The 23,198-nt window shown below is 37.0% G+C and overlaps 10 protein-coding genes across 10 annotated transcripts; 3 read left to right on the top strand and 7 right to left on the bottom strand.

The window, feature by feature from the left end:
* Window positions 1-141: 141 nt before the first annotated feature.
* Window positions 142-656, bottom strand: EV154DRAFT_423169 (uncharacterized protein; the record flags this gene model as incomplete). The annotated part of the gene is made up of 2 exons (XM_051596122.1): window positions 142-444; window positions 501-656. Coding segments are annotated over 2 exons (459 nt in total), but the record flags the coding sequence as incomplete, so codon positions are not given.
* A 282-nt stretch (window positions 657-938) lies between these two features.
* EV154DRAFT_268337 (uncharacterized protein) lies at window positions 939-2,487 on the bottom strand. Its single transcript, XM_051594686.1, has 8 exons — window positions 2,398-2,487; window positions 2,133-2,283; window positions 2,012-2,075; window positions 1,839-1,955; window positions 1,721-1,768; window positions 1,531-1,657; window positions 1,195-1,477; window positions 939-1,136 (listed from the first exon to the last, which is right to left on the bottom strand). The coding sequence occupies exons 1-7, from the start codon at window positions 2,461-2,463 to the stop codon at window positions 1,364-1,366; spliced, it is 687 nt and encodes a 228-aa protein (XP_051456299.1). The 5' UTR covers window positions 2,464-2,487; the 3' UTR covers window positions 939-1,136; window positions 1,195-1,363.
* Window positions 2,488-2,517: 30 nt separating this feature from the next.
* Window positions 2,518-3,743, bottom strand: EV154DRAFT_466616 (uncharacterized protein). The gene is made up of 2 exons (XM_051597742.1): window positions 3,300-3,743; window positions 2,518-3,224 (listed from the first exon to the last, which is right to left on the bottom strand). Exons 1-2 carry the CDS (start codon window positions 3,715-3,717, stop codon window positions 2,746-2,748), a joined length of 897 nt encoding a protein of 298 aa, XP_051456298.1. The 5' UTR covers window positions 3,718-3,743; the 3' UTR covers window positions 2,518-2,745.
* Window positions 3,744-5,577: 1,834 nt separating this feature from the next.
* Window positions 5,578-7,344, bottom strand: EV154DRAFT_268247 (uncharacterized protein). Its single transcript, XM_051594685.1, has 4 exons — window positions 7,292-7,344; window positions 7,137-7,227; window positions 6,537-7,059; window positions 5,578-6,467 (listed from the first exon to the last, which is right to left on the bottom strand). Coding segments are annotated over exons 2-4 (1,149 nt in total). The 5' UTR covers window positions 7,138-7,227; window positions 7,292-7,344; the 3' UTR covers window positions 5,578-5,842.
* A 4,889-nt stretch (window positions 7,345-12,233) lies between these two features.
* Window positions 12,234-13,334, bottom strand: EV154DRAFT_513170 (uncharacterized protein). The gene is made up of 3 exons (XM_051602008.1): window positions 13,010-13,334; window positions 12,866-12,940; window positions 12,234-12,808 (listed from the first exon to the last, which is right to left on the bottom strand). Exons 1-3 carry the CDS (start codon window positions 13,284-13,286, stop codon window positions 12,270-12,272), a joined length of 891 nt encoding a protein of 296 aa, XP_051456296.1. The 5' UTR covers window positions 13,287-13,334; the 3' UTR covers window positions 12,234-12,269.
* Window positions 13,335-14,646, top strand: EV154DRAFT_603701 (inorganic pyrophosphatase). Its single transcript, XM_051607363.1, has 4 exons — window positions 13,335-13,643; window positions 13,720-14,053; window positions 14,111-14,324; window positions 14,389-14,646. Exons 1-4 carry the CDS (start codon window positions 13,410-13,412, stop codon window positions 14,507-14,509), a joined length of 903 nt encoding a protein of 300 aa, XP_051456295.1. The 5' UTR covers window positions 13,335-13,409; the 3' UTR covers window positions 14,510-14,646.
* EV154DRAFT_513165 (putative methyltransferase-domain-containing protein) lies at window positions 14,647-16,087 on the top strand. The gene is made up of 2 exons (XM_051602007.1): window positions 14,647-14,862; window positions 14,919-16,087. The coding sequence occupies exons 1-2, from the start codon at window positions 14,705-14,707 to the stop codon at window positions 15,625-15,627; spliced, it is 867 nt and encodes a 288-aa protein (XP_051456294.1). The 5' UTR covers window positions 14,647-14,704; the 3' UTR covers window positions 15,628-16,087.
* EV154DRAFT_513162 (signal peptidase complex subunit 2) lies at window positions 16,088-16,973 on the top strand. Its single transcript, XM_051602006.1, has 4 exons — window positions 16,088-16,195; window positions 16,259-16,338; window positions 16,407-16,658; window positions 16,717-16,973. Exons 1-4 carry the CDS (start codon window positions 16,180-16,182, stop codon window positions 16,939-16,941), a joined length of 573 nt encoding a protein of 190 aa, XP_051456293.1. The 5' UTR covers window positions 16,088-16,179; the 3' UTR covers window positions 16,942-16,973.
* A 27-nt stretch (window positions 16,974-17,000) lies between these two features.
* Window positions 17,001-18,472, bottom strand: EV154DRAFT_423065 (glutathione-disulfide reductase; the record flags this gene model as incomplete). The annotated part of the gene is made up of 2 exons (XM_051596118.1): window positions 17,001-17,422; window positions 17,491-18,472. The coding sequence occupies 2 exons, from the start codon at window positions 18,470-18,472 to the stop codon at window positions 17,001-17,003; spliced, it is 1,404 nt and encodes a 467-aa protein (XP_051456292.1).
* A 905-nt stretch (window positions 18,473-19,377) lies between these two features.
* Window positions 19,378-22,717, bottom strand: EV154DRAFT_423062 (uncharacterized protein; the record flags this gene model as incomplete). Its single annotated transcript, XM_051596117.1, has 2 exons — window positions 19,378-22,511; window positions 22,579-22,717. 2 exons carry the CDS (start codon window positions 22,715-22,717, stop codon window positions 19,378-19,380), a joined length of 3,273 nt encoding a protein of 1,090 aa, XP_051456291.1.
* Window positions 22,718-23,198: the final 481 nt, after the last annotated feature.

Raw genomic sequence — 23,198 nt, 5'->3', positions numbered from 1 at the left:
CTGCAGCAGGTGTATCTGTCTTTGTCTTTGTAGTGGCAGTCTTTGTGGTGGCTGTAGCATTAGGCTTTGACTTGGCAGCTTCCAACATCTAATTGTGCAGATAAGTAAATAATTGTAACCATCCTATCTCGTAATACTTTTTCATACCTGCTTCTCACGTCCACGAGCCTTTGGTATTTTATTCAAAGTAGGAGGTGCATCAGCAACCTCACCAAATTTGACGGTATCCTTCAAATCATCGAAATCACGACCACCGAAGAAATCAACTTCCTTTTGGATCTTGGCTGCCTTCTTTTGCTTTCTTGTCTCCTGATTACGCTTCTTTCGGTCACTGACGGGTTTAGCAGCCTTTTGAGCTGTCAACATGTCGTTCTTGTATTCGGTTTCGACTCTCTTTACGAAATCCTTCATCTTTTCTCCTGGTTGAATGCCCACCTTCTTTGTCTAATAAATAGTGTAAACATTCGGTTTCCTATTACATACATTTGCAAGTAACTTACGACAGTTGCAGCAGGATTGGGAATGGCTCCTGATTTAATATCCTTCTTCTCTTGTTGTCTCTTGAGAGCCATTTCTTTGAATCTCAACAAACGAGAGAATCCCTTGGGGGTATCAGAACTGGTAATAGCATCCTCGGGTGCAACAGGAAGATCGACTCTTTTTTTTTATATATATAATGCCAGATCAGTTCACTCATCCATTCATTACTCATCGCCTCATTACTTACTCGGTCTTTCTTGCTTTACGAATACTGGCTTTTGCTCTTTTATGGGGCATGGTTAATTGGTTTATAAAAAAAGTTATCACCCAAAAAGAAAAAAAAAATGCTTTGCTAAATCAAGATATACCAGTCACTTGAAACAGGTCACACACACAAAAATGCATAAAAAATAAATAGTTTTATTACAGATCTAGATGGCATGGTTATTCTTGTACTCGATATAACATCGCATATGGTAGGCTGTACCGGGAGCAGGATGGACAACAGATGAATCGCTTTGAGCCACAGGTAATTTTTTAGCCCATGTTCTGACCATGGGTGGAAGGTATCTATATTGAGGAGAGTCAAATTGAAGGATTTTATGACAACGATGACAAGGTGTTGTAAATAAATTGTGGTAGCTACAAAACCAATCCTATCCAAACAATACATTAATATAAAAAGCCTTCATGTCTTATATGTGTAGCACTTACAAGCATGTTGTGTAAGGATTCTTTAGCGAAAAATACAAGCATATCTTCAAACGCATCGGTTGCTAATAAATTAACTTTTTGGAATACAAGGTATTGAGAATCCTGCCAAAAGTGTTTCTATCGTTCCCCTTTTTCTTTTAGTTCATCTTCTCTCTTCCCATCTAGCAATCTAACAAACCTCCTCTTTCACTCCCTTAATATCATACTGATGAACAACGAGTGTATCTGAATATTTTTCATACTCCAATTCCAAATCTGCCACTAAAGCTTTTCGTGCACAAATCTGCAATTAAAATTGTAAATACATCATGTAAGAATAGAAGGGGTTGGGTTTACCTTGATATGACATGTTGAGCCGGTTAAGGTAGGTGTTTCCTCCTTTTCAAAGGTTACTGTAAAATCGATATCGGCTGGTTTCTTATTCGACATCCATTGATTGATACATGTGGTGAAAAATAGCGGTCTATGTACGATTGTCAATGACGGAATAACCCATAGGATCCACACCCTTTCATATCTCACTTACACTGAAATCGAGGTCGGCTTTTGTTCAAGTACAATGGAAGATAATTGTCTATCAACAGAAAAGATAGATCAATATTTTTTTTATTTTTGACACTTTTGTTCCTGGTTTTATTACTCACTTGTAAGCATAGTCTGCATTGGCTTTCACAAAAGATCCTGTCTCTTTTGCCTTTGCTGAATTGGCTTCTTCCTCTCGAAATCGTATTTCCTCCTCTGCTGCTTCCTTTTCTGCCTCACTATATAACATTGTAAACTTCCTCTTTCCCTTTCTAATTTTTTCGTTCTCCTGTACCTCTTGATCAATGCCCAGTTAAACTTGTTTTCATTAGCAACAATTTGAGCATGTTCCAAGGCACCTAATCAGAGATATAAGTCAACCATAAAAAAAGGGGGCATACCCTTTATATCTATACCTTTTAAATTCTCTCCTTCAGAAGACAGCGTATTTAAATCGCGTTTTACCGAATTCAATCGATCACTAAACGCATGAACAAAGCTCGGTCCCTTGTTTTCGGACTGAACAAGTTGAGTGAAATGCCTTAAAGATGACCGAATTTCGGATACCTATAGTGTTTTTTTTTAAAAAAAAATAAGAAGGGCAGCAGGAGGCGCGGTGTCAAAAAAAAGGGGGGGAAAGGAAGGATGGACAGGATTTTTTCTCAAGTAAAGTTTACATACGGTGAGTAAAGCATGATCAATATTGGAAATGAATTTCTCAATTTCGGCTGGGTCTCTCATGGACATTATGTATTCGTTTAAAAAAAAAAAGACAAATATCGCGTTTTTTTATTTTTTATGGTTTATTTAATTCTAGATATAACAGTCACCACAAAGCAATACTAAGGATCAGTAGCATTTTGAAGCTTAAATTTCAATCCAGAACATTGATATTGCCATTCCCTATCAGCATGAATTACACTGAATTAACTATTTCAAGGGCGCACATAACGTAAAACAAGATATATTGTTCGATTAAAAGGCAGCTTTAATACATTGTAGTTTTATTCAAGAAAGGTATGCATCCTACTACTTTTTTGTAAAATCATTCGCGGATTTCCATTCAGCCATAAGGACCACAATTTTCTTTTGCATAAGAGTGGAAGTCACAGTAGATCCTACGATCATTAGTCCAACTACGGCAGCAACAATGATATTGCCATAAAGTACAACCTTTTCGACGCTGAGAGTACTCTTAATCATGATGACTTTTGCAGCAAATTCTCCCATAAGTACTACGCCCCATAGTCCTGACACAATATAACAGTGCTTTCTAAACATACTGCTTAGTTCCCAAATGAACTCCATTTGATCTTTCTCGTGTTTCTCCCCTTCAATATCGGTCCATGTATGTGGAGGTGCTCCCTCCATCATCTGCTTACCGAAGACAAAAACAAGTGGTCTAATTCTGAACCATCTTGTCTTGAGCGGTATCAAAGATATAAAAAACAAAACACTAACAAAGGCTGTTGTTGCAGAATCACGTAGTAGCGCCACACGAACATCACCTAAAATCCCATAATAGTTTATTAGCTCGTCGATTTTTTCCTTATTGATCATGTTATATGCCCCTTCCCACTTACCACTATTAAGAGAAAGTACTGCCGTAAGTATAAACGTTATGACGATAATACATCCTAAAACATCGACCTTTCTTTTTTTCCAAAACTTATAAATGATATGCAATAAGGGAGGAATTCCGGATAGTACAAGTGCAACAATCAGGTTAAGCCATATTTTCAAGACATAAAACAGTATTAAGGGAAGTGCAACATCGATAAGTAGCATTGTCACCAGTGGCATTGCATATTGCATCATAAGCTTCATTTTCTCCTTGTTTGTGAGCGTTGCTTCTGGTTCTTTCTTTTCGGAGGTATCCATAGATACAGAGGTAGAAGACGGAACGTCGGAATCATTATTTAGCTTTGCCGTATCAGACCAAACTGTTTCTATAGAGTCCCTTCTTTCAATTTCTTCTGAGGTGTATTTTGAGCTCTGCATTTTTATTTACGTCAATGGTATGAAATAATGAAATAAAAAGTAACGATAAAAGATAACATGGGTTTTTATATTTATGAAAATAAAAATAAAAAATCCAAATATGGAGACATCACAATGTTCACTTATATCATACAAATTTTCTAGTCTCTTTTAACCAAATAAGGGGGTGTGTGTTTAATAAAATAGTGGGAGTCTTTAAAAGCTGCCAAAAAAGCAAAACTTATCAAGATGGCTTGGGTAGTTATGGTCACTGGACAAACACTTGTTTTTTTTCCATAAATAAAGCAACTACAATCGACCATTCCTTTTTTTTCTTGGGACGCTCACAACTCGTTGATCTATCTTATTTGTACTAGATGTATAATAGCAAGAATAACATCTTATGGCACAAAGTGACATTAAGATTGTTCTTGATATAAACTTATGTCATTTGGAAAGCCATTTTCGTTATGTTCTCTTTCATAAATTGTGTTTACTAGAATTATTAGAAAAAGAAGCTAGTGATTAATGCTTAGCAGTAACCTAATAAATCGCCGTTGTCGTCTTCGCCCGCAGCATATTTGACATCACTTGATCTAGTCAAATAAAACACGAGGGTTTCGTCATACTTGGGCACGCAGATCTTCTTCTTTTTTTTTTGCTAAGCTTTTAAAATGTTCACGGTACTAGTGTTCGGAATGAAGATCGAAGCTCGCTCGAATGCGATTTTTTGCAGCTCGGCTCGGTTGCAAATACGATAGCTCGAACTCGCTCGCCCTTTTTATTACACAAAGTGCACGTCAAAGTGATTCTAATTACAGAAAGTTATGATAATAAAGTTGTTATTTATTGAAATAGAAGTTGGAAAAAGAAAAAAAAAAACTTTTTTTCATCAGCCTTAATACCAAATTCGGTTACTTAAATCAAACTATTATTACATTTCTATAAATATAATACAGTTGGATTTGTGAACATGAAAGTTTAAATTAATTCTACTACGTCATGTTATTATGGTTGCTGTAAAAATTTGGCTTAGTTGGGTTTGGTGTGCAACACTGTATCATTTTCTATGCTAAATGTGTTTGTTGGTTGTACAATTAAATAAAAGTCTAAAGCATTTTAGTTGGAATTTTCAGAGCATAAATAAAAAAAATTGTAAAGGGAAGAAAAGATGAAAATCAAGGGGAAATGCTATCACTAGTCTTTCAAATACCTTAACTTTAAAGTGACTATTATCGACATTTTAGCCGAGCGAGCTTCGAGCGAGTATCGATCGAAGCTCGCTCGAGCCCAAAAAAAGTGGCGCAAGCTCGAGTACAAAAACCCGGTTCGAGCTTCGTTCGAACTGGCGCAAGCTCAAAAAATTCGAACACTACACGGTACCAATCTGCGGGTTAAATGACTTTCTTTTTTTTTTTTTGAATCACACACCCTATTGTGATTCCATCACTTTACGTGATTTCTAAGAGACAGCCGATTTACTGGTTCCTATACTTATCGCGCCCTATTTTAAGTCAGGGTCTCAACCAGTGTCGAAGTGAATACAGCGCGAGTATCGACGTGAGTGCAGACGCTACGTGTTGGGAAAAGTGAAGAAGTTGGACTTTCAGTGTTGAAGCCTGTGTAGAAGTTACTTGGTGTTTCGATAATGTCTATGTACGCATTGTGTTAATATCTGTACTACATAATACGACTCATTCATAGTTTTCGATGGTGTCTATTTATTTACTCATTATTTTAATGTCTCGATTATATAACACGTATCATTCATAATTAAAGATACCAAACCAAATAAACACCAAAGTCATCTATGTAGTAAATAAAGGATTATCGTACATTTGATTGAAATAGCTGTCTTATATTTTACAACAATATCGAATTGGACGATTTCGGACTTACCGCAAACATGTGTGAACCTCTTTAATTCAAGACGTGTAATGTATATAAGAAGATTTTGAAAGATGATAGCTTGTTAACTGGATTGAGAATTTAAATAGAGGTATCGTAATCAAATTAAACTGTCAGAATATCGGCTTTATTTAAAGGTGAGATATCAAAAGGATTCATGCGTCTTATTTAGTTTAATTATTTCATAAACCTGGGGAGGTTTCATATCGTATTGGAATTGTTAAGGCGAGAAGTCGATTCAAGCATAATGCTTCCTTCTTTTATTCACGTACTCAGTTGAGGTAGAAGTGACAGGCATAATGACGACGTTGTCATATTCCAAACAGGTGTTTAGCCATTCGCTGTTGTCCTTCGGGTAATTGCGTTTCTGGTTTAAAGACACTTTCTTTTTAACTTTCAGTATTTGTTGTTTAAATTGCCATATTAAAACAATTAAGGGTAAAATGCTTCTAGTAAAATGAGATATGTCACTTGATACAGACAAATCTTTGATTTTTGATATTCGTGTGATATAAGGCGTGGGTTTGTCTGCAGCCAACAAGGTAATAGATAGACCTGAAGTCTGGATTCCAAATATCGAGAGGCCTTGGTACTCGTTCTGATTACTTGTAACTAATTTGTCCAGCATATCCTTCATCACCTTTGGCAATTTTATCCCCTTTTCTTCAATTGTCTTGGTGTTTAAGTGATGTATAGCAGTTTCTCCAACTCCATACTCATCTGCGTATTCATGATCAGCTTTTTCTTCTCTTACAATCAGATCACACTTGTAACCAGTGAAAGCTCTTGCGATTTTGTCTTTGGATCCAATCACCCTATCCATATTTTTTCGTCTTGTACTGGCAGCATTTGCTGCTTCGCCACTATGTGATTATAGAATCAGTAGACGGCTTTTAATACCAGTCTTTTCATTTTTTCTTTTTTTTTTTTACCGAATAACATGTAGTGTGTCTATGTCGTCGAATATGGTGTCAATAAGCGACCAGACATGACTATTGTACCAAGTTTCTTTTTGGATCTTCTTGAGATTTCCTGATTCATAAAGTCTCACAAAAGAAAAGATAGTATGTTTGACCCAGTCAAAGTCGTGATATTTTTTAGAATCGTAAATATGTTCCCAATCCTGTACTTTGAGAAGCTGCGCTCGGAGTTCTTTAGCATTATCGCAATTGAAGCCGTTGATATAGTTTGCTAGGTCTGTAGGTAAAGTATCTACAAAACCGATCAAGTTTTTTTGCTTCATTTCAACGATTTCTTCTTGTGTGAAAAGTCCTTCTTTTATATAGGTCTTGTCATCCAAATCCAAAATCATTGAGCAAGAAGGGTGATCGACTAAACAAGACTTGCTAAGTTTGTTCAACACGTCCTCTACCACTTTACCTGTAGATAATATCCATTTGTTTTTCTCTTCAAGTCGATGAAAGCTTGCTTCCAGAGCTGGATGAAAACGTGCCACTAAAAAAAAAAAAAAAAAAAAAAAAAAAAATCCATTTAAAAACATATAAACGGTTAGTTACATCGTAAATGCGTACTGTGTGTGCTGGTAATGTGTTCTCCTAACGTATCAAGATTATCCTCGTATACACTGCAGCATACACAGGCATATTTGTCTTTGCAATTTGTCTATAGATTATATAAAGTCTTATTTAAAGTCGGTAAGGAGCAAAAAGTTTATTTTAAAACCTACAAATGTTTTTTTCTGAGCTGATGAAATAAACTTGATGCTTTTTTTTTTTTTTTTAAAAAAAAAAAACAAAGAAGGTCGACAGTCAATTATAATCGTAAGAGACGTTTGCGCATTACTTACTCTGGTTTGTTATATAAACGTCCGCTTAATGGTGGTAAATCATAATCTAATGTAAAACATTTAGTTACATTCTTTCTTTCTTTTTTTTTTTGAACAGTTGACTTTAGGTTATTACTTTCAACAGTACGATAATGTCGCATTAGATTAGCTTTCTTGTCAAATTCATTTTTACAGACATGACAGGAATATATCAAGTGAATGTGTTGACAATTGCTCATAATGTGCGGTGCTACTTATAAAAACGCGTCTGTTTTAGAGAAGAGGGTTTGATCTGTAGTGCAAGCTACTTTACGATCGTATGAAAATAGGTACGGAGGCCGTTGCTTTAGGTGACAGGAAGAAGTGAAAATAAAAGGCTTACACTCCGAAAAAATAAAATGATTCACTTTAAATCTTTAATATGGCGCATAACTTTATTTTATTATAGCCTTCTCATCAGGTACCTTCAAAATTTTGGAGACATATTATTTGAAGATGACATTGCTTCGTAGATATGACGGAGGAACCATATTTCTAAGGATAGTCAATACGTCCAAATATTAAATGAGGGTGAGATGGACAGTGGCAGATGAATGGATATGCTACCAAAAACAAAGTATAATGAAGTATGCTCCACCCAATTCAAAAAAAAAAAAAAAAAAAAAAAAAACTTTGGCCTACGGCGTCTGCAATCGGAGAAAACAAATTCGATTAACCTGAAGCGATTTGATGAAAAATGAGATTCTATAAATTTCGTGTCAAAGTAAAGTCCCTGGATATTAAACTTTTACTAAGGTAATATTATACAAAAAATGTGCAGAAAACGCAGGCACATCTTTTTATGTATTTAAAAAAATAACTTTATATGTAGAAAAAATACTTTGTCTAACGAAAACTGGTTTTTTTAATTATGCGCTTAAATGATAATTCTTGTAATAAAACTGCTCCAAAAACATTACCAGTGTAAAAAGCACAAACTTTGGACTATAGTTACTTAAGAACATGTTTTATCAAACCTACAGGAAGAGTATCTAAAAAGTGCATTTGTAAATTTTGCGATTTTCCTCGAGGTATACCCTTTGTGTTTTGGCCAATTTTAGGTCTTTTCAGAATTTTTTTTTTTTAAAAATATAATGATCCAATATCATATTTTTGATGATTCTGAGCATTTTTTTGGCTGGAGAGGATGTACGAAAACGATGTTTTACTTTGTAGAAAATTCAATTGAAAACAGCGAGTTAAGCGGGTGAAGGTGTAACTTTTTTTTTTATGGCTGTAGGTAGATATAACTTTTTTCGGACAAACTGCAAATGTTTCTGTTTCAATGAAAGGCCCAAACGTTATAGGTGATTAAATAAGCAAATGAAATCATCTTAACATAAGGTCTTGTAAATGGGTGGTTTTAGGGTGTAAAAAAAAAGTGGAGAGGTGTATACCTTTGGAGGGACTTTGATTTTTTGTTCTTTCATTTCAAAAAGGATTCAAACAAAAAAGAGAAGATGATTTTACAATAAAAAGAAAATGATGTCTATAAAAGCGGTATTTCTTGTACCACTTGATTGCTTACTAGTCACTCAATAAGTATACAGAAAGCTACAAATATAGCTGCTCCTTTCAAATCTGCTGCCCATAGTAGTAGTAGGTAAGAACAGTCTACACTACTGTAAATCCTAGTAATGCAATGAAATCGATTTAACAGAAGAAGCAAAAAAACACCGTCAAAAAAATATAGTGTCGCTACTGGTCATCTGGGTAATTATTCGCATATTGTCGTACGACATATAAAGAGCTTTCAAGATATCACTCCAATATAAACATGCGACTATTTGCTTTTACCTTTTTTCAAACGGAGATAGTTATTCCCATGGTTTCATTTTTTAATACAGTGCGGGACTTTGCTAAGAAAAGTTAATTACTGGCGCAGCTAAAGAATTCTATTGTACTCAGCAGAGAGTACAAAGATTACAAACGACGTACTTTCAAAGATTGAGTACCAATATCCAACTGACTGGAACGGTGTACGTGACAGGATGGGGAAAAAAGAAAGAAAGACAAAGCTTTGCAAGATTTAGAGGATATACATTAAAATCTTTCCTTGCGTTACATTGGATTCAATCGGTAGGAATCGTACACAGATTAGCAAAGTTATCAATCTTTGTAAATTTTGGGAAGAATGGATACTATCATCATTCAATCCATGTTGTGGAATAAGGGTAAAAGAAAGGCGAGAGAAATGTATTTTGATAACCAGCTTATTTATAGGCAACTTGTTCACGCGAAATCCTCCCCCATGATGACTTTTTTTTTTTTTTTAAGAACGCGGGGCTCTTGTGTTGAAATAAATTTACTTCCGCTTGATTGTATAACCATATGACAAATGCAGACATAACGGGTATTATCTTTTTTTATTAAATTTAAAAGGGTGGGTGATAATAATTAATAAAACTAACAGACATTTTGTTTTGTACAATAAATAAAAATACTACATCTATAGGCTTCCGCCCAAATCAGCGGCGGCGGGCGGATGAAGGGAAGATAGTAAACGATTACCCATGGTATTAGACGAACTCGAGTCGGTGGTTAACATCATACGACGTACGATTGGCGGAGATGGTGGATTGGTTCTGGGTAATAATAGTTCGGCTTCGTTATCCCAACCGAGTAAATCCCAATGCTGTTCCTTGAGTAAGAATTGTTGAAGACGTCGTTTCTTGGGTACACTGTAATTAGGTTGTAAGCGTTTTAAAAAGTCCACCATGTGTGGATTCTCAATGGCCTCAAAGGGAATGTTGGCAGAAAATAAAGCTCGGGCTAACTGGCAGTCTAGCATGGCTTGCTGTTGTTGGTGCTGTTGCTGTTGTTGTTGCTGCTGTTGTTGCTGTTGCTGTTGTTGCTGTTGCTGCTGTTGTTGCTGTTGTTGTTGCTGTTGTTGTTGCTGTTGGTGCTGTTGCTGTTGCTGTTGCTGTTGCTGTTGCTGTTGCTGTTGCTGTTGCTGTTGCTGTTGCTGTTGGTGCTGTTGCTGTTGTTGTTGCTGTTGTTGAGTAGCCGATGGAAATGCAGTCGAAAAGTTAGAAGTGGAAGGGGAGAGAGTGGTAGCAGTTTCGTAAAAAGAGGAATGAGGATTCAAGTTGGGAGGAGAAGATTGCAGGGTATTTTGAAGAGTGGAGTCATACTGGTAATCCAGAGTTGGTTCTTGTGGAATGTGATGAGAAAGTACGGGTGGAGATTCTCTCCCTCTGTCTTCATGTTTTTGTCGAAGGTGGTCTCGGATATCAGAAGAAATGCGAGAGCAACGATATAACAAGTGTTGATGAAGTCGAGTTATACCAGCTGCTTGTTCGTGACCACAAAAATTACATTTTGCCTTTCGACTTCGACCATTATTCGGTGAAAGTAACTCAAAGTATTGCCAAGAGTCACTCAAGGGTCGAGGCATCCTCTAAAAGCTTTTTTTTTTTTTTTTTTTTTTTTTTTATTATTTTTTTGACAAGCGCACTTCCCCCAATGGAAAGAGATTTTAAGATTAAAATCAGAGAGCAAAAACTAAAATTCAAAAATTAAGGTCCTTTTTAAAAAAAAAAAAAAAAAAAAAAAACTTTTTTTGACATTCAACAAGTGACGTAAACATCCCTAACAACCATTGATCATTTTGAAGTCCCAAAGAGTTTTTTGCTGGATGAAACCTTGTGCTTTTTATGTTCTTGCACCTGGTTGTTTTGGACTTCCGATTTAAGGACAATGTTTACACCCTTAAAAGAGATTACAGCATAACAATAAGAAATCTCAATTTATACAAGGCACTTGTCAAACATACAGTATTCAATCTTTGAAAGGGATCAATGAAAAAGTAGGAGTTTTCATTAAGCATTTACTCCTTATCGCACATTGTTTATAAACTATTATCCCGCGGTACAATGATCGTAAGACAAAGTAACAATGCAAGTACCCGCCAAATATTTCGTATTGTACATCTGCTGTCAAAAAAAACAAAGCCTACATCATAAGAAACACTTTTTATACGTGTGTGAATCTGTATGTGTGTGCGTGTAGTTGTGTCATTTTTACAAGTGATAAATGTCCAATATATGGGATCTCGGGTCGGAATTATCGCGCACCTAACAAATTTCTTGCTACCCCGCCCACATATTTACAATCGGCTAATCGTAAATTAAGCTTATACATGCACTTAATAAAGTACCTCCGTTTTGCATAATCGCGACTTTTTTTGTTTCAGAGATTCACCCCTAATACACATATATGGAAAAAAAAACTTTTTAGCATAACAATTACTATAAAAATCAATCAACATGCAAGAAAAAAATCTTATTGTTTATTAATGAAGGGTATGTATAATGATATATGTATATAGAAAGAGTGTTTTCCCGTTTAACAGCACCACTTTCGATGGGTAAACCAGCTGAGTTTAGGTTGACAGGATATCTCATATGTTATGGGGTTAGACCATTCGGGATCGAGCACAAAGGCAATGCCTTCTTTCAACATGACTGTAATCACCACATTGTTTCTAAATATATGCCCATCTTGAATTTCAAAACTTGCCAGTGAGCCACTTAACCGTCTTGTTAATTCGATTTGGTTCTTGTAATCAAAGGCTGTCCAATGGTTGGATTTACTGCCCACTGGTCGAAAGTACCAGATGAACTTTGGCTTATTGGGCACGTGTTTGAGAAACCTAGAGATAAATGAAGGTTGTTTCTTTGATTCAGGTGTTGGATGTATGATAATATCCATTTGAAATTGAAATAAATAGTATGGAATACACAAAAGAAGAGAGAAATGTATTCTTGTAATTACCATTTCCATATATAATTTTTTTTTTTTGGGTCAGATCACATGAGCTTTATTTATGTTATTTTATTTATCCCAGTAAATCATCTAGCCATGCCTCATCATCCATGACAGGTTCTTCCTTTTTGATCGATCCAGGTCTAGGTAAAGCTGTGATTTTCTTTAATTTGGGTGCTGCTGATGCTGATGCTGGTGGAGTAGGACGTAATGCTAGTAACTCATCCAGATCATCCTTGACTGGTGGGGAGGATGGTACTTCCTTTCTATGATTATTAGTGGGTATAGCGCGATCATTACGGACATAAATGCCATTTTCTTCGGATATAACGTTGGGTTTGACAGGTTGTTGCGATTTAAATAAGACGTACCCCTTTGCATTTTTAGAAAAAGAAGGTACAATGGGTTTATCCAATACAATGGGTTGTTCATGCAGTATATTCTCTATTAATTCTCCTTCGTCTAATCCCAAAAGTTGTTCCGTATCCAATCTTTCAAGTGCAGGCTCAAATATAGTAAAGTCCAAGTGCATCATATTTCGTACTGCATCTTGTTGATCCTGATTAAATAGTTGCTCTTCTTTGAATTTGAAAAATGTCGAACTTCCTTCCTCTATAAAACTTTATTTTTCAGTACATGATTGGGGGAAATTTAGGTTGCCAATATTACCAGTATTCTCGAGCATGGAGACTAAATCTGTTGTTTCACGGTCAATGCCCAATTCTGCATCTCTATCCACAATTTCTAGAGTAGAGACTTTTCTTGTCAGTGAAAATAATAATTAAAAAAATTATTCAACTTTCTTCCTGTAACCTTGTTCAGTTACTTCTTTATAACGATCGGCGTTGGAATCAAGCTTGCGTCTAGAGAATTTCGCTTGGTGTGCTTTCCTCGCTTCCTTCTCTTCCTCAGTCTCTTCAGATGGTTCTGCATTGCGTCTCATTACAGCTGCAAGGCCAAGACCTCGATCACGCGCTTTCGCTGCCTTCTTACGAGCTTCAGCAACATCCGCTGCCTCTGTATCGCCTTCCTTTTTTTTACGTGCTTGGTATCTACGAGATTCTTTGGCTTTATGATTGTCGGGTCTCATGCTTTAAAAAAAAAAGGGCTTTTTTTTAGAAGAAAGGGTAAGAGAGACAGGCTCGGAATTTGTATATAATTTTTTTAAAACAAAGCCCTTTCACAAAAAAAAAACTTTTTTTTCTAATAAAAAATGAACACCATGTTGACAGGTCATAAAGCATTACGAAAAAGCTTTGTGCGTTATTCCTCCTACAAGTCTATTGTGGTTGGAAAGCCCTTTACACCAAGTCACCGTGTCTATATTGCAGAAAAGGACAAGGTTATTTCTCCTTTCCACGATATTCCTCTCTATGTCAAGGATGCCGACAAAAGCATTGTCAACATGGTTGTCGAAATCCCTCGCTGGAGCAACGCCAAAGTCGAAGTAAGCAGGCCGGTTTTATTTTATTAATTTACCTATATATAAAAAAAAAACTCTCTCTCTTAACAATTCATATCAGATTGCGACAGGAGAAAAGTTCAATCCGTTAAAGCAAGATATCAAGAAGGGAAAACCTAGATTTGTGCGCAACTGTTTCCCTTACAAGGGTTATATTTGGAACTATGGTGCCTTGCCACAGACATGGGAGGATCCCAACCATATCCACCCTGAGACCATGGCTAAAGGAGATAATGATCCTATTGACGTGATTGAAATTGGACAGGAAATTGCTCAACAAGGTCAAGTCAAGCAGGTCAAAGTCTTGGGTATCATGGCCATGTTGGATGAAGGTGAAACTGACTGGAAAGTCCTTGCCATTGATACCAAAGATCCCATGGCTCATCAATTGAATGGTACGATTTTTTTAATGGGAGACGCGTCTTATCTTTACTAAAAACGTTTACACATAGATGTCAAGGACGTAGAAACATTGTATCCTGGTTTAATAGACGCTACAAGAAATTGGTTCAAGATTTATAAAATCCCTGATGGAAAGCCAGAAAATGAATTCGCCTTTAACGGTGCCTGTAAGGACAGAGAGTATGCAAACACCATTGTAGCTGAAACCCATCATGCTTGGAAGAACTTGATGGATGGAAAAGTAGATAAACACAGCATTGACTTGTAATGTATATAACACCCCCGTATGATTTTTTTTATGTATTAATGTGTGTCTTATCACCCATAGAAATAATACTACCCAAACAAGTCATCGTGTAGCATCTGAAAACATTGTGTCAGATGGAGACATCTCAAGTACAAAAGAAGAGGATGCCAAGGGATACGACCCCAAGTGGTACTTTGTATAAAGCGAAAAATGCAAAATCATCTGGAGTTGAAAAAAAAAAGAAGCTCGGTTGTATCATGTAGGACAAAAATGAGCTCTCTCTCTAGTGCGCTTTGTTAAGTTTGAAAGCAAACCATGTGCGAAATAAAGATACCTTCTCTTTCACTTTACTTTTACTTTCTTTATTTTTTTTTACACATACACACACACACACACAATGACAAGTCAAGATGACCGAGATTTCAAATTAGGCAACATGCCCGAAGGCTTAAATGTTGCTGCCTCATTAGGAGCTCCTGAGCATTTAAATACAAGCTCACTTTCTTTAAAGCAAGATGTCGAACAGTTTGGTCTTGCTGGTAAAATTTGGCAAAGGTAAGACGAAGAGAAGATGTTGAAGGGAAACAAGCGAGACTGATACAAAGACCTAGTGCTTATACTTTACAAGCGTTATTTGATGTGGAGATGCAACCACTGCTTGAACCAAATCATGTGATTCCAGCCAACTATTATCAAAAGAACACAGACACCCAACCTTACAGGATATTAGAACTGGGTGCAGGTACGGGTTATGTGGGTATTGCACTTGCCAATCTTTTACGTAAACCTTGTCAAGTGTATATTACGGATTTGGCACAGGTTGTACCTTTAATCCAGGAAAATGTCAAGCTTCACGCTATCGAGAGAGAGGACGCAGCCGAGATTATTGTGGATCGATTACATTGGGGTAACTCGGAGGATGCGACCCGATTATTAGCAGGAGGTCGATTTGATTTGGTCGTGGTGAGTGATTGTGTGTATTTCCCAGAATTATTCAGCATGTTGTTGGATACACTTTTGGATGTGTGTGATGAATCCACGCGTGTAGTGATTGGTTACAAGTGTCGGTCGCTGGAAAAAGAAGTTGGTTTTTGGCAAGATTATTTCGGGAGATACTTTGAGTATGAACCAATTAGAAGATTAGAGACCGTGCTTTATGATGAAGGAACAACCGATGAAAGAGAGGTCAAGGAGATTGCTGATTTATTGGGTGCTGAAGAACAGTTATTTGTCTTTATGGGTTCTAAAAGACTTCATAATCAGATCAAAGCAGCAGATGACACTTTTACTACTTTGTTATTTTGTTCTATGGGATTCTAGCCCCTTTTTTTCGCTTGTACAACCGAGAATTAGAAAAGGGTCTGTATAGACCGTTATTCCCAATACCCTTTCATAGACGAACAGACATAAAATAAAAATCAGGATAAATAGAAATTAGTTCAGAGACAATCTCTTCTATCGTGTATAACAGTTCATAGAAAAGGCCTTATAGAGAATGAAATGATTACCCATCGAAAGAAGAATCCATCACCAAATGAATCATCCATAATAGTATGATAGTTTGTGTGTCTCTCTTGACAGCAGTACATCGAGCTGTAATCATAGGTCATTTGGAGGACAGGTGTTTTTATCTTGGATGTTTGGATCTCGTACTGTCAAATGCTGGGACAGCTTCATTGGCTGAAAAATATAAAGGCTCTCCTGAAAAAGTAGTTTTCATGGTCGTACAATCGGGCACTCAAAAGATGATGTGTTTGTTTGAGAGTGGAGCAACAGGCGTGACTATAAAAATAAATATAAAAAAAATCGCGTGCATTACAGTAGCCCGGAAGACGACACATTCTTTTTTTTTTCTTTTTAATCATTTCTGCAATGTCTCAAACCACAGGTAAAAAAAAAAGAGAGACAAAGTTACATGGGAAAGAAAATTGAACTCCTCACTTTTAAAAAGCTACAACAGAACCGGTCGAAGTCACCAATGTGTATGACGCCACACAACTTAAAAATGCTGTTGATGATGAACTTGCTCGAGTACAGTAAAAGAGAAAAAAACATTCACAATGCTTAAAACGTGTCATTAACAAAAGTTATTGTGGTAGTTCTATTCCAAAGATTTAAATTTTGTTCAATCCCATATTCATACAGATATCAAATTATTGTTGGGTTACGTATCATGTTTGATTGCAGGAGGTGCTTTCTTATATGAATACAAGACCAGTTTTAACGAGGCTCTTCAGACCACCACCATGTGTGTGATTTCGTATTGGATTATTCAAATGGTTGCTTTTACTTATTCTTATGTATATGAAAAGGATGAGATTTTTGCTGGTACTCAAAAGGTGGATGGAAAGGTAATTCTATTTGTGTATTTCTTGTAATAAGCAGCCCTGTTTACCCATTTCTATTAAGGTGACAGGATCGTTAAAGATTTCAGGAAAGTTGGATAAATTCTCATCAGTATATGAATTAAAGTTCACCTACAAGGATAAATCAAGTGGAAAATCCGTGACAAACCATGTTCAACCCAATGTTGCTAAATGGTTTACGACAAAAGGTACTTTGGTATCAGAGATCATTGATAAGGATTTATCAATGTATTTAACTACACTCCAAAACAAATTACACCAACAATAAATCGTTTTTTGTTTTTATTATTTATTTCATATATGATTTGATACATATTAAAAAAAAAACTAACGCAAGGTAACTAATTCTTCAGATGATGTAGGATGGATAGCCACACAAGAGTCAAAATCAGCCTTTGTTGCACCCATACGAATAGCAACACCAAAGCCTTGAAGGATCTCATCACTGTCTTTACCAATCATATGAAGGCCGACAACTTTCTCTTCGGGTCCAGTGACGATAAGCTTATAAGCCGTGGGCTCCTTTTCATCAAGAACGCTAAAATACATGTTACCAAATCTAGTTTCGTAAATCTTGATATTCTCATCTCCATATTTCTCACGAGCTTCAGCTTCCGTATAGCCAACGGTACCGATTGTGGGATGAGAGAATACAACGGTAGGAATATTGACATAGTCCAGCTTAGAAGTACTGAAACGGGGACCACCAAAGAGACGATCGGAGAGCTTGCGACCAGCAGCAATTGCGACTATTATGATTGTTTAGAAGAGAGAGAAAAAAAATGAAGGATATCTATATTTTTTTTTTTTTTATTACCTGGAGTTAATTCAGCTTTGCCAACCACATCACCAAGGGAATAGATATTCTTTACGGTAGTATTTTGATATTCATCCGCAATAATTTGCTTCTTGTCATCGAGCTTGACACCAGCAGCTTCCAGGTTTAAACCCTTTGTATTGGGAGCACGACCAACAGCCCAAAGTACCACATCCACCTCGATTTCACCCTTCTGTCCATCCGACACAAACTCCACTGTGATGCCCTCCTCTGATTTCTTGAGAGAGGTTACTTTGGAATCAAAAGTGAATTTGACGCCTTGACTTTGCATATGCTTGAGTAAGGTGTCCTTGACAATGGGATCGAACTTTCTCAAGATTTGCTTTGTACGAGAAAAGATGGTGACGTCTGTGCCGAGTGCATGAAAAATACCTGCAATTTCAACACCGATGTAACCCGTGCCTACCACAGCCACACGCTTGGGTTGTTCTTCCAACTGAAAGAATCCATCTGAGCTGATACCAAGTTCGGATCCAGGGACGTTGGGAATAATGGGGTGACCACCAGTAGCAATCAAAATATGCTGACCTTGGATCTCGATAGGGTCGCTACCTTCCTTTGTAATGTTGATGGTGGTTTCATTCACAAAACTGGCATGACCATGGAAATGTTCAATTTTTTCTTTTTGAAGGTTGGTGTCGTAAATACCATTTAAGCGCTTGATATAGGCATCGCGTTTATTCTTGATGATAGACCAGTTGAATTGAACCGGCCCAAATTCGTAGCCATACCCTTTGGCTTGACGTAAAGTCTCATAGATGGAAGCGGTATTCCACATCACTTTCTTTGGAACACAGCCAACATTCACACAGGTACCGCCCAGAACACTATGGGCTTCAATCAGGGCAACTGTTGCGCCGTGAATACCAGAGGCTCGACGCGCTGCTGCCATACCACCTGAACCACCGCCAATAACCACATAATCAAAGATTTTCTTTGAAGCTTTAGAAACAGGAGCCATTGTTGTTGTATTTAGACACTTTTGTATATGTTGAATTCGGTTAATAGTATTTTGCTATAAAAAAGCAAAAAAAAAGAAAGAAAGGGGAGATGAGAAAAAAAAAAGATAAAAGATTATTTGTTTTTTTTTTTCATTGCTCTTTTATATTTGCATTACAAACCATTTTGTGAGTCTAAATAAAAAAAGGGGAAGAATGAGCGAAACGCACTCATCAGAAATACAATGATAAAAAAATAGTCCAATCATATTTGATTATTAATCGATCGCCCCCTTCTTTCCATCATCCGATTATTAATGTACGTATTTATCATGACTGATGGCCTTTTCATTTCAATCGATACTATTTACTTACCTCTTTTTGTCATTTAATAAAAAAAAATCCTGCGCTTCTTAACTACGCCATGTGTGTACATACACAGCCACACATTAGGATTACGTAATGCTCATCAATCGCGCAAGAAATGCACTCATTGGCCATGAGCTACTTAATTAACATTGGTTTATTATTGTTACTACATTTAAAAAAAATTAGAAGGAATTGACGTGCATCAAATTGATGTGATCCAAATGTACATGTTTGTTTTATAGCCGCTCCCTTTTTTCTGTTGTTACACTGTGGATCACTTGATTTTCCTTTAATGTGGCACATTTTGTGTCCTTTGTAGCATTGGGTTACGCTAAATACTTGAAATGTGCGACTCTAAAAAAAAAAGAGAAACTTGTATGGTCCAATAGAAAAAAAAATCATAAAGAAATTAAGTTGGTTTATTAGGATAACATGTACGTTAGAGTTAAAAGATATGCGGAAGGGGAGTAGTAGTTAAAGAAAAAGAATGATTTGAAAGCAGATTTGTAAAGTAATATTATAAGAGATTTTTTTTTTTTTTTTTTGGTGGCAAATTTTTTTACCAGGAAAGTTTTGCGATCAAACTATTAGGGTAAGTTCGAGAAATGAATTTTCTGGATTCATCCATGACCATAATAAAAGCAGCCCAACCAAAAGGAATAAACCAAAATGCTACAGGGATAGGAGCAGTGAAAAGAACGTCGTTAAAGACAGGAACATACAGGATAATAAGTGTAATAGCAAGAGAGATTATCATAGCGGCAAACAAGTACAAGTTCTGATTAGGTCCCCATAAAGGATTGGCTTGAGTGATAGAAAGTCGACGAGTTCTGGAAGAAAGAACGTTACCCCATTGACAAATAACAAGATTCACAAAGTAGATAGATTGGGCTGTATTGACCATTCTAGTGATTTCGTCAGCTGGAATACCTTGGTAACCTTCTTTTGCTGTCAGATCGGAGAAAGAGAAGAAAATCTTGCTTGGGGGAAGACCATTCATTCCCATATACAAGAAGAAGACGAAATGAGAGGTAACCATTTCCATAATACCAATGAAACCATAAGCATGTAAAAGAAGTTTAGCATTGACAAGACGATCATGTTTGGGACGACGGGGTGGACGATTAAGGAGACCAGCTTCAGGTTTTTCCATCATGAGAGCCATAGAAGGTCCCAAATCTGTAAGCACACAAATAACAATCATCTGGAATGAAGACAACGTTTGAGGACAACCCAAGAAAATATTCACAAGTACTGGCCATAACTCGGACCAAGAACCAGCAGGCAACAAGTAAACAATGACCTTTTTCAAGTTATCAAAGACAAGACGACCATTTTCAATAGCAGGGATAATACTGGAGAATTTATCGAGTAAAATCATATCCGCAGCTTCAATAGCAACATCACTACCACCACCCATCGCAATACCAACATTAGCAGCCTTTAAAGAAGGAGCATCGTTCACACCATCACCAGTCATAGCAACTACATTTTCACGCTTCTGGAATTCCTTGATGATACGAAGCTTTTGATCAGGGGAAGTACGAGCAAACACAATTTCTTCATATTGGCAGACCTGCTCCCATTGTGTATCATTGAGTGTAATTAAATCAGCACCGGACAATAAAAGAGATTTGCTGAATTGACTCGTAACAGCAGCACCTTCCTTATTCAATGTGCTACTCGTATCAGAATCACCATAACTTTCAACATCATTCTTAATCTGACCAAATGTTTTGGGGACATAGGGGACGACATCAGCAATATTCTTAGCATAATCCAAATCAGCCACGGTGTGAGGATGCGTGGTTGTAAAGATACCAATTTCGCGAGCGATAGCAGCAGCAGTAATAGGGAAATCACCGGTGACCATGAAAAAACGAATACCAGCACCTCGACAGACAGAAACTGTTTCAGCACTTTCAGGACGAGGAGGATCCACAATGGCAACCATACCAATAATTGTGAGTTCGGTATTCACCTTGGTAGCCCAGGCAGCAAAACTTGAAGTACCCGCAACAGTTTGCTCGGGTGTTTCATCAGACTTGATTACACGACGCGTCAAAAGTAGCACACGTTTTCCCTCACTAGCCCATTTGGTTTGAAGGTTCAATAAAAGTTCGGTACGCTTTGGTGTGAGTACTTCCTCAGTACCGTCAGAACATAACACCTTGGAACACTTGCTAAGAATGACATCAGGTGCACCTTTACAGAATAAAACCCAATCTTTAAGTCCAACAGAAGTGGTCAAAGTCGAAAGATTGGAAGCCATGGAAGCCTTAAGAGGACGGTTAATAGACATCATCCACTTATTCTTGGAGTTGAAGGGAATTTCAAAAATCTTTTCGGTGTCAGCACGCATTGTTTCAACCGTAGCCTTGGAAGGATCCATACCCTCAGCAAAACGTAAGATGGCAGAATCAGTAGCATCACCAAACACTGTTCTATGAGCGATATCGAGGTGTGAAGTGGTAGAATCGAAGGAGGAACCGTTACACAAAGCTGAAGCCAATTGGACATGACGTAATAGAGGAATCATACCATCCGTAGCCTTATTGTTTGATGAAAAGATCTCTCTACAGACAGCTGAAGTAAACTCTTCTGAGGCGACACTTGCATTGGATACAAACATTTTGTTTTCGGTCAAAGTACCCGTCTTATCAGAACACAAGACATTCACACTACCCAAAGTCTCTACAGTAGTCAATACTTTACATAATACATTGTTTTTCTTCATACGGTTGGCAATCAAAGTAAGACATAAAGTGACGGCAATAGGCATACCTTCGGGAACAAAGGCAACAATAACACTAATAACAGCAATCAAAGCAGCAGATACAGAAAGGAAATCAGGGTAATCACGTCTTAACCAAGCAGCCCAGGTAATCAAACATATACTACCAACGGAAATAGACAAGACAGCAATGATAATAACAAATCTCAAAATCTCAACTTGAAGCGTTGTGCGAGTATTAGGATCAGCCAAAGACAAACGAGCAATTCTACCCATAAGTGTCTTGTCACCAATAGAGACAACCACACCAACAGCAGAACCGTTCAAACAATGAGTACCCATCATGGCAACGTTATGAGTTTCCAAAACATTATCATCGGTAGCTTCTACAGTACCAGGAATAGCATCAGACTCACCAGTGAGAACAGAGCGATCAAATTTCAAATCATCCGAGACCTCAACCAGACGTAAATCGGCAGGAATCTTATTACCCATTCTGATATGAACAATATCACCAGGGACTAAATGAGCAGCATCAATTGTGACAGTCTTTCCGTCACGCATGACTAACGTTTGGGTGGGGAGCATATTGTTAATGGAGTTCATGACACGACTCGTGGACCAATCTTGCCAAGCGGTGAAGAAGGCTTGAACGAAAACAACACACATGAGAATAACAGCCAGGGCTAAATTGAGAGGAGCAGGAGCAGGGTTACCCAAGGGCTTCCAAGAGATATAACAAATGATACTAGCAAACCAAAGTAAACCACAGAAGCCACCGAAAAAATAACCAAAGATTTTTCTTGCCCAGTTACTGGGAGGAGGAGAAATTGCGTTTTTACCGTATTCTGCAACACGAGCCACTGCTTGATCGGTGTCGAGACCTTGTTCAATACTTGTTCTATATTGAAGAGTTAAATCTGGTAAAGAAATCTTGTGGTAAAACGAATCGGTCAAATCTATATGCAGAGAAAAAGAGGAATTTAGACTTTTTAATTTAATTAAAATTAAGTAGTAATAATTTACCATCTACCAAATCCTTTGAAGTCTTTTTGGTATGCTTTGCACCTTTAGCCTGACTTTCGGAAACCGTGATTGAAAGTGTTCTATAAGCGATAATGTTTTGACTGACAGTAGAATCTTTACGTCGAAGACGATTTTTCATCTGGGTCACAGTCTCGGCTGGCTGCTTTTCAGAACTATCAAACTTGATGACCGCAGGCCTGTCTTCATTTTTTTTATTGCCCATTTTGTCAAAAAAAAAGGGGGGGGGGAGATAAAGAAAGGATCTGATCGAGAAGTGAAAATGAAAATAAAAAGTTAAATCAAGATGGTATTTATATGATTGAAAGTTATTGAGCAGAAATAACTCTTGAACCTGTTTACACAACTTTACTTGTTAAGGGTTTGATAAATAGCTCAATCATGAGTTTTGAAAGAAAAAAGCTCTCATTTTTTTTTTTTTTAGGTTTGGGATATCAGAAAAAGTAAATTTTCAATGTAACCCGACAGTTTTTTGAATCACACACTGGCAAATATTTCCCTTTTTTTTTATAAGGGATCAAGAATTACTATAGTCGTAATATATGTGACAAATCTTATTGTCCTGTGATGAAATGAAAGGTCAGGATCCAAATATGTCTTGT

Source organism: Mucor mucedo (genome assembly GCF_025094135.1).
Source record: "Mucor mucedo strain NRRL 3635 chromosome Unknown EV154scaffold_63, whole genome shotgun sequence".
Classification (NCBI taxonomy): domain Eukaryota; kingdom Fungi; phylum Mucoromycota; class Mucoromycetes; order Mucorales; family Mucoraceae; genus Mucor; species Mucor mucedo.
This window is presented reverse-complemented; position numbering and strand designations above follow the sequence as displayed.

What these genes read in the sequence shown, in the direction of transcription:
- EV154DRAFT_268337 (XM_051594686.1), bottom strand. Translation starts at nt 2,463, where the DNA reads ATGTCCATGAGAGACCCAGCCGAAATTGAGAAATTCATTTCCAATATT. An exon ending in AATGCAGACTATGCTTACAA is followed by an intron (nt 1,769 to 1,838) that starts GTGAGTAATAAA and finishes TTCTGTTGATAG; the next exon opens with ACAATTATCTTCCATTGTAC. An exon ending in GCTCAACATGTCATATCAAG is followed by an intron (nt 1,478 to 1,530) that starts GTAAACCCAACC and finishes TTTTAATTGCAG; the next exon opens with ATTTGTGCACGAAAAGCTTT.
- EV154DRAFT_603701 (XM_051607363.1), top strand. Translation starts at nt 13,410, where the DNA reads ATGAACACCATGTTGACAGGTCATAAAGCATTACGAAAAAGCTTTGTG. An exon ending in CATGGCTCATCAATTGAATG is followed by an intron (nt 14,054 to 14,110) that starts GTACGATTTTTT and finishes GTTTACACATAG; the next exon opens with ATGTCAAGGACGTAGAAACA. An exon ending in GATAAACACAGCATTGACTT is followed by an intron (nt 14,325 to 14,388) that starts GTAATGTATATA and finishes TATCACCCATAG; the next exon opens with AAATAATACTACCCAAACAA.
- EV154DRAFT_513162 (XM_051602006.1), top strand. An exon ending in TTGATGATGAACTTGCTCGA is followed by an intron (nt 16,339 to 16,406) that starts GTACAGTAAAAG and finishes TTATTGTGGTAG; the next exon opens with TTCTATTCCAAAGATTTAAA. An exon ending in CTCAAAAGGTGGATGGAAAG is followed by an intron (nt 16,659 to 16,716) that starts GTAATTCTATTT and finishes ATTTCTATTAAG; the next exon opens with GTGACAGGATCGTTAAAGAT.
- EV154DRAFT_466616 (XM_051597742.1), bottom strand. Translation starts at nt 3,717, where the DNA reads ATGCAGAGCTCAAAATACACCTCAGAAGAAATTGAAAGAAGGGACTCT. An exon ending in AGTACTTTCTCTTAATAGTG is followed by an intron (nt 3,225 to 3,299) that starts GTAAGTGGGAAG and finishes ATGGGATTTTAG; the next exon opens with GTGATGTTCGTGTGGCGCTA.
- EV154DRAFT_513165 (XM_051602007.1), top strand. Translation starts at nt 14,705, where the DNA reads ATGACAAGTCAAGATGACCGAGATTTCAAATTAGGCAACATGCCCGAA. An exon ending in GCTGGTAAAATTTGGCAAAG is followed by an intron (nt 14,863 to 14,918) that starts GTAAGACGAAGA and finishes ACAAAGACCTAG; the next exon opens with TGCTTATACTTTACAAGCGT.
- EV154DRAFT_268247 (XM_051594685.1), bottom strand. An exon ending in GACACACTACATGTTATTCG is followed by an intron (nt 6,468 to 6,536) that starts GTAAAAAAAAAA and finishes ATAATCACATAG; the next exon opens with TGGCGAAGCAGCAAATGCTG.
- EV154DRAFT_513170 (XM_051602008.1), bottom strand. Translation starts at nt 13,286, where the DNA reads ATGAGACCCGACAATCATAAAGCCAAAGAATCTCGTAGATACCAAGCA. An exon ending in TAAAGAAGTAACTGAACAAG is followed by an intron (nt 12,941 to 13,009) that starts GTTACAGGAAGA and finishes TCTCTACTCTAG; the next exon opens with AAATTGTGGATAGAGATGCA. An exon ending in CTCCATGCTCGAGAATACTG is followed by an intron (nt 12,809 to 12,865) that starts GTAATATTGGCA and finishes AAAGTTTTATAG; the next exon opens with AGGAAGGAAGTTCGACATTT.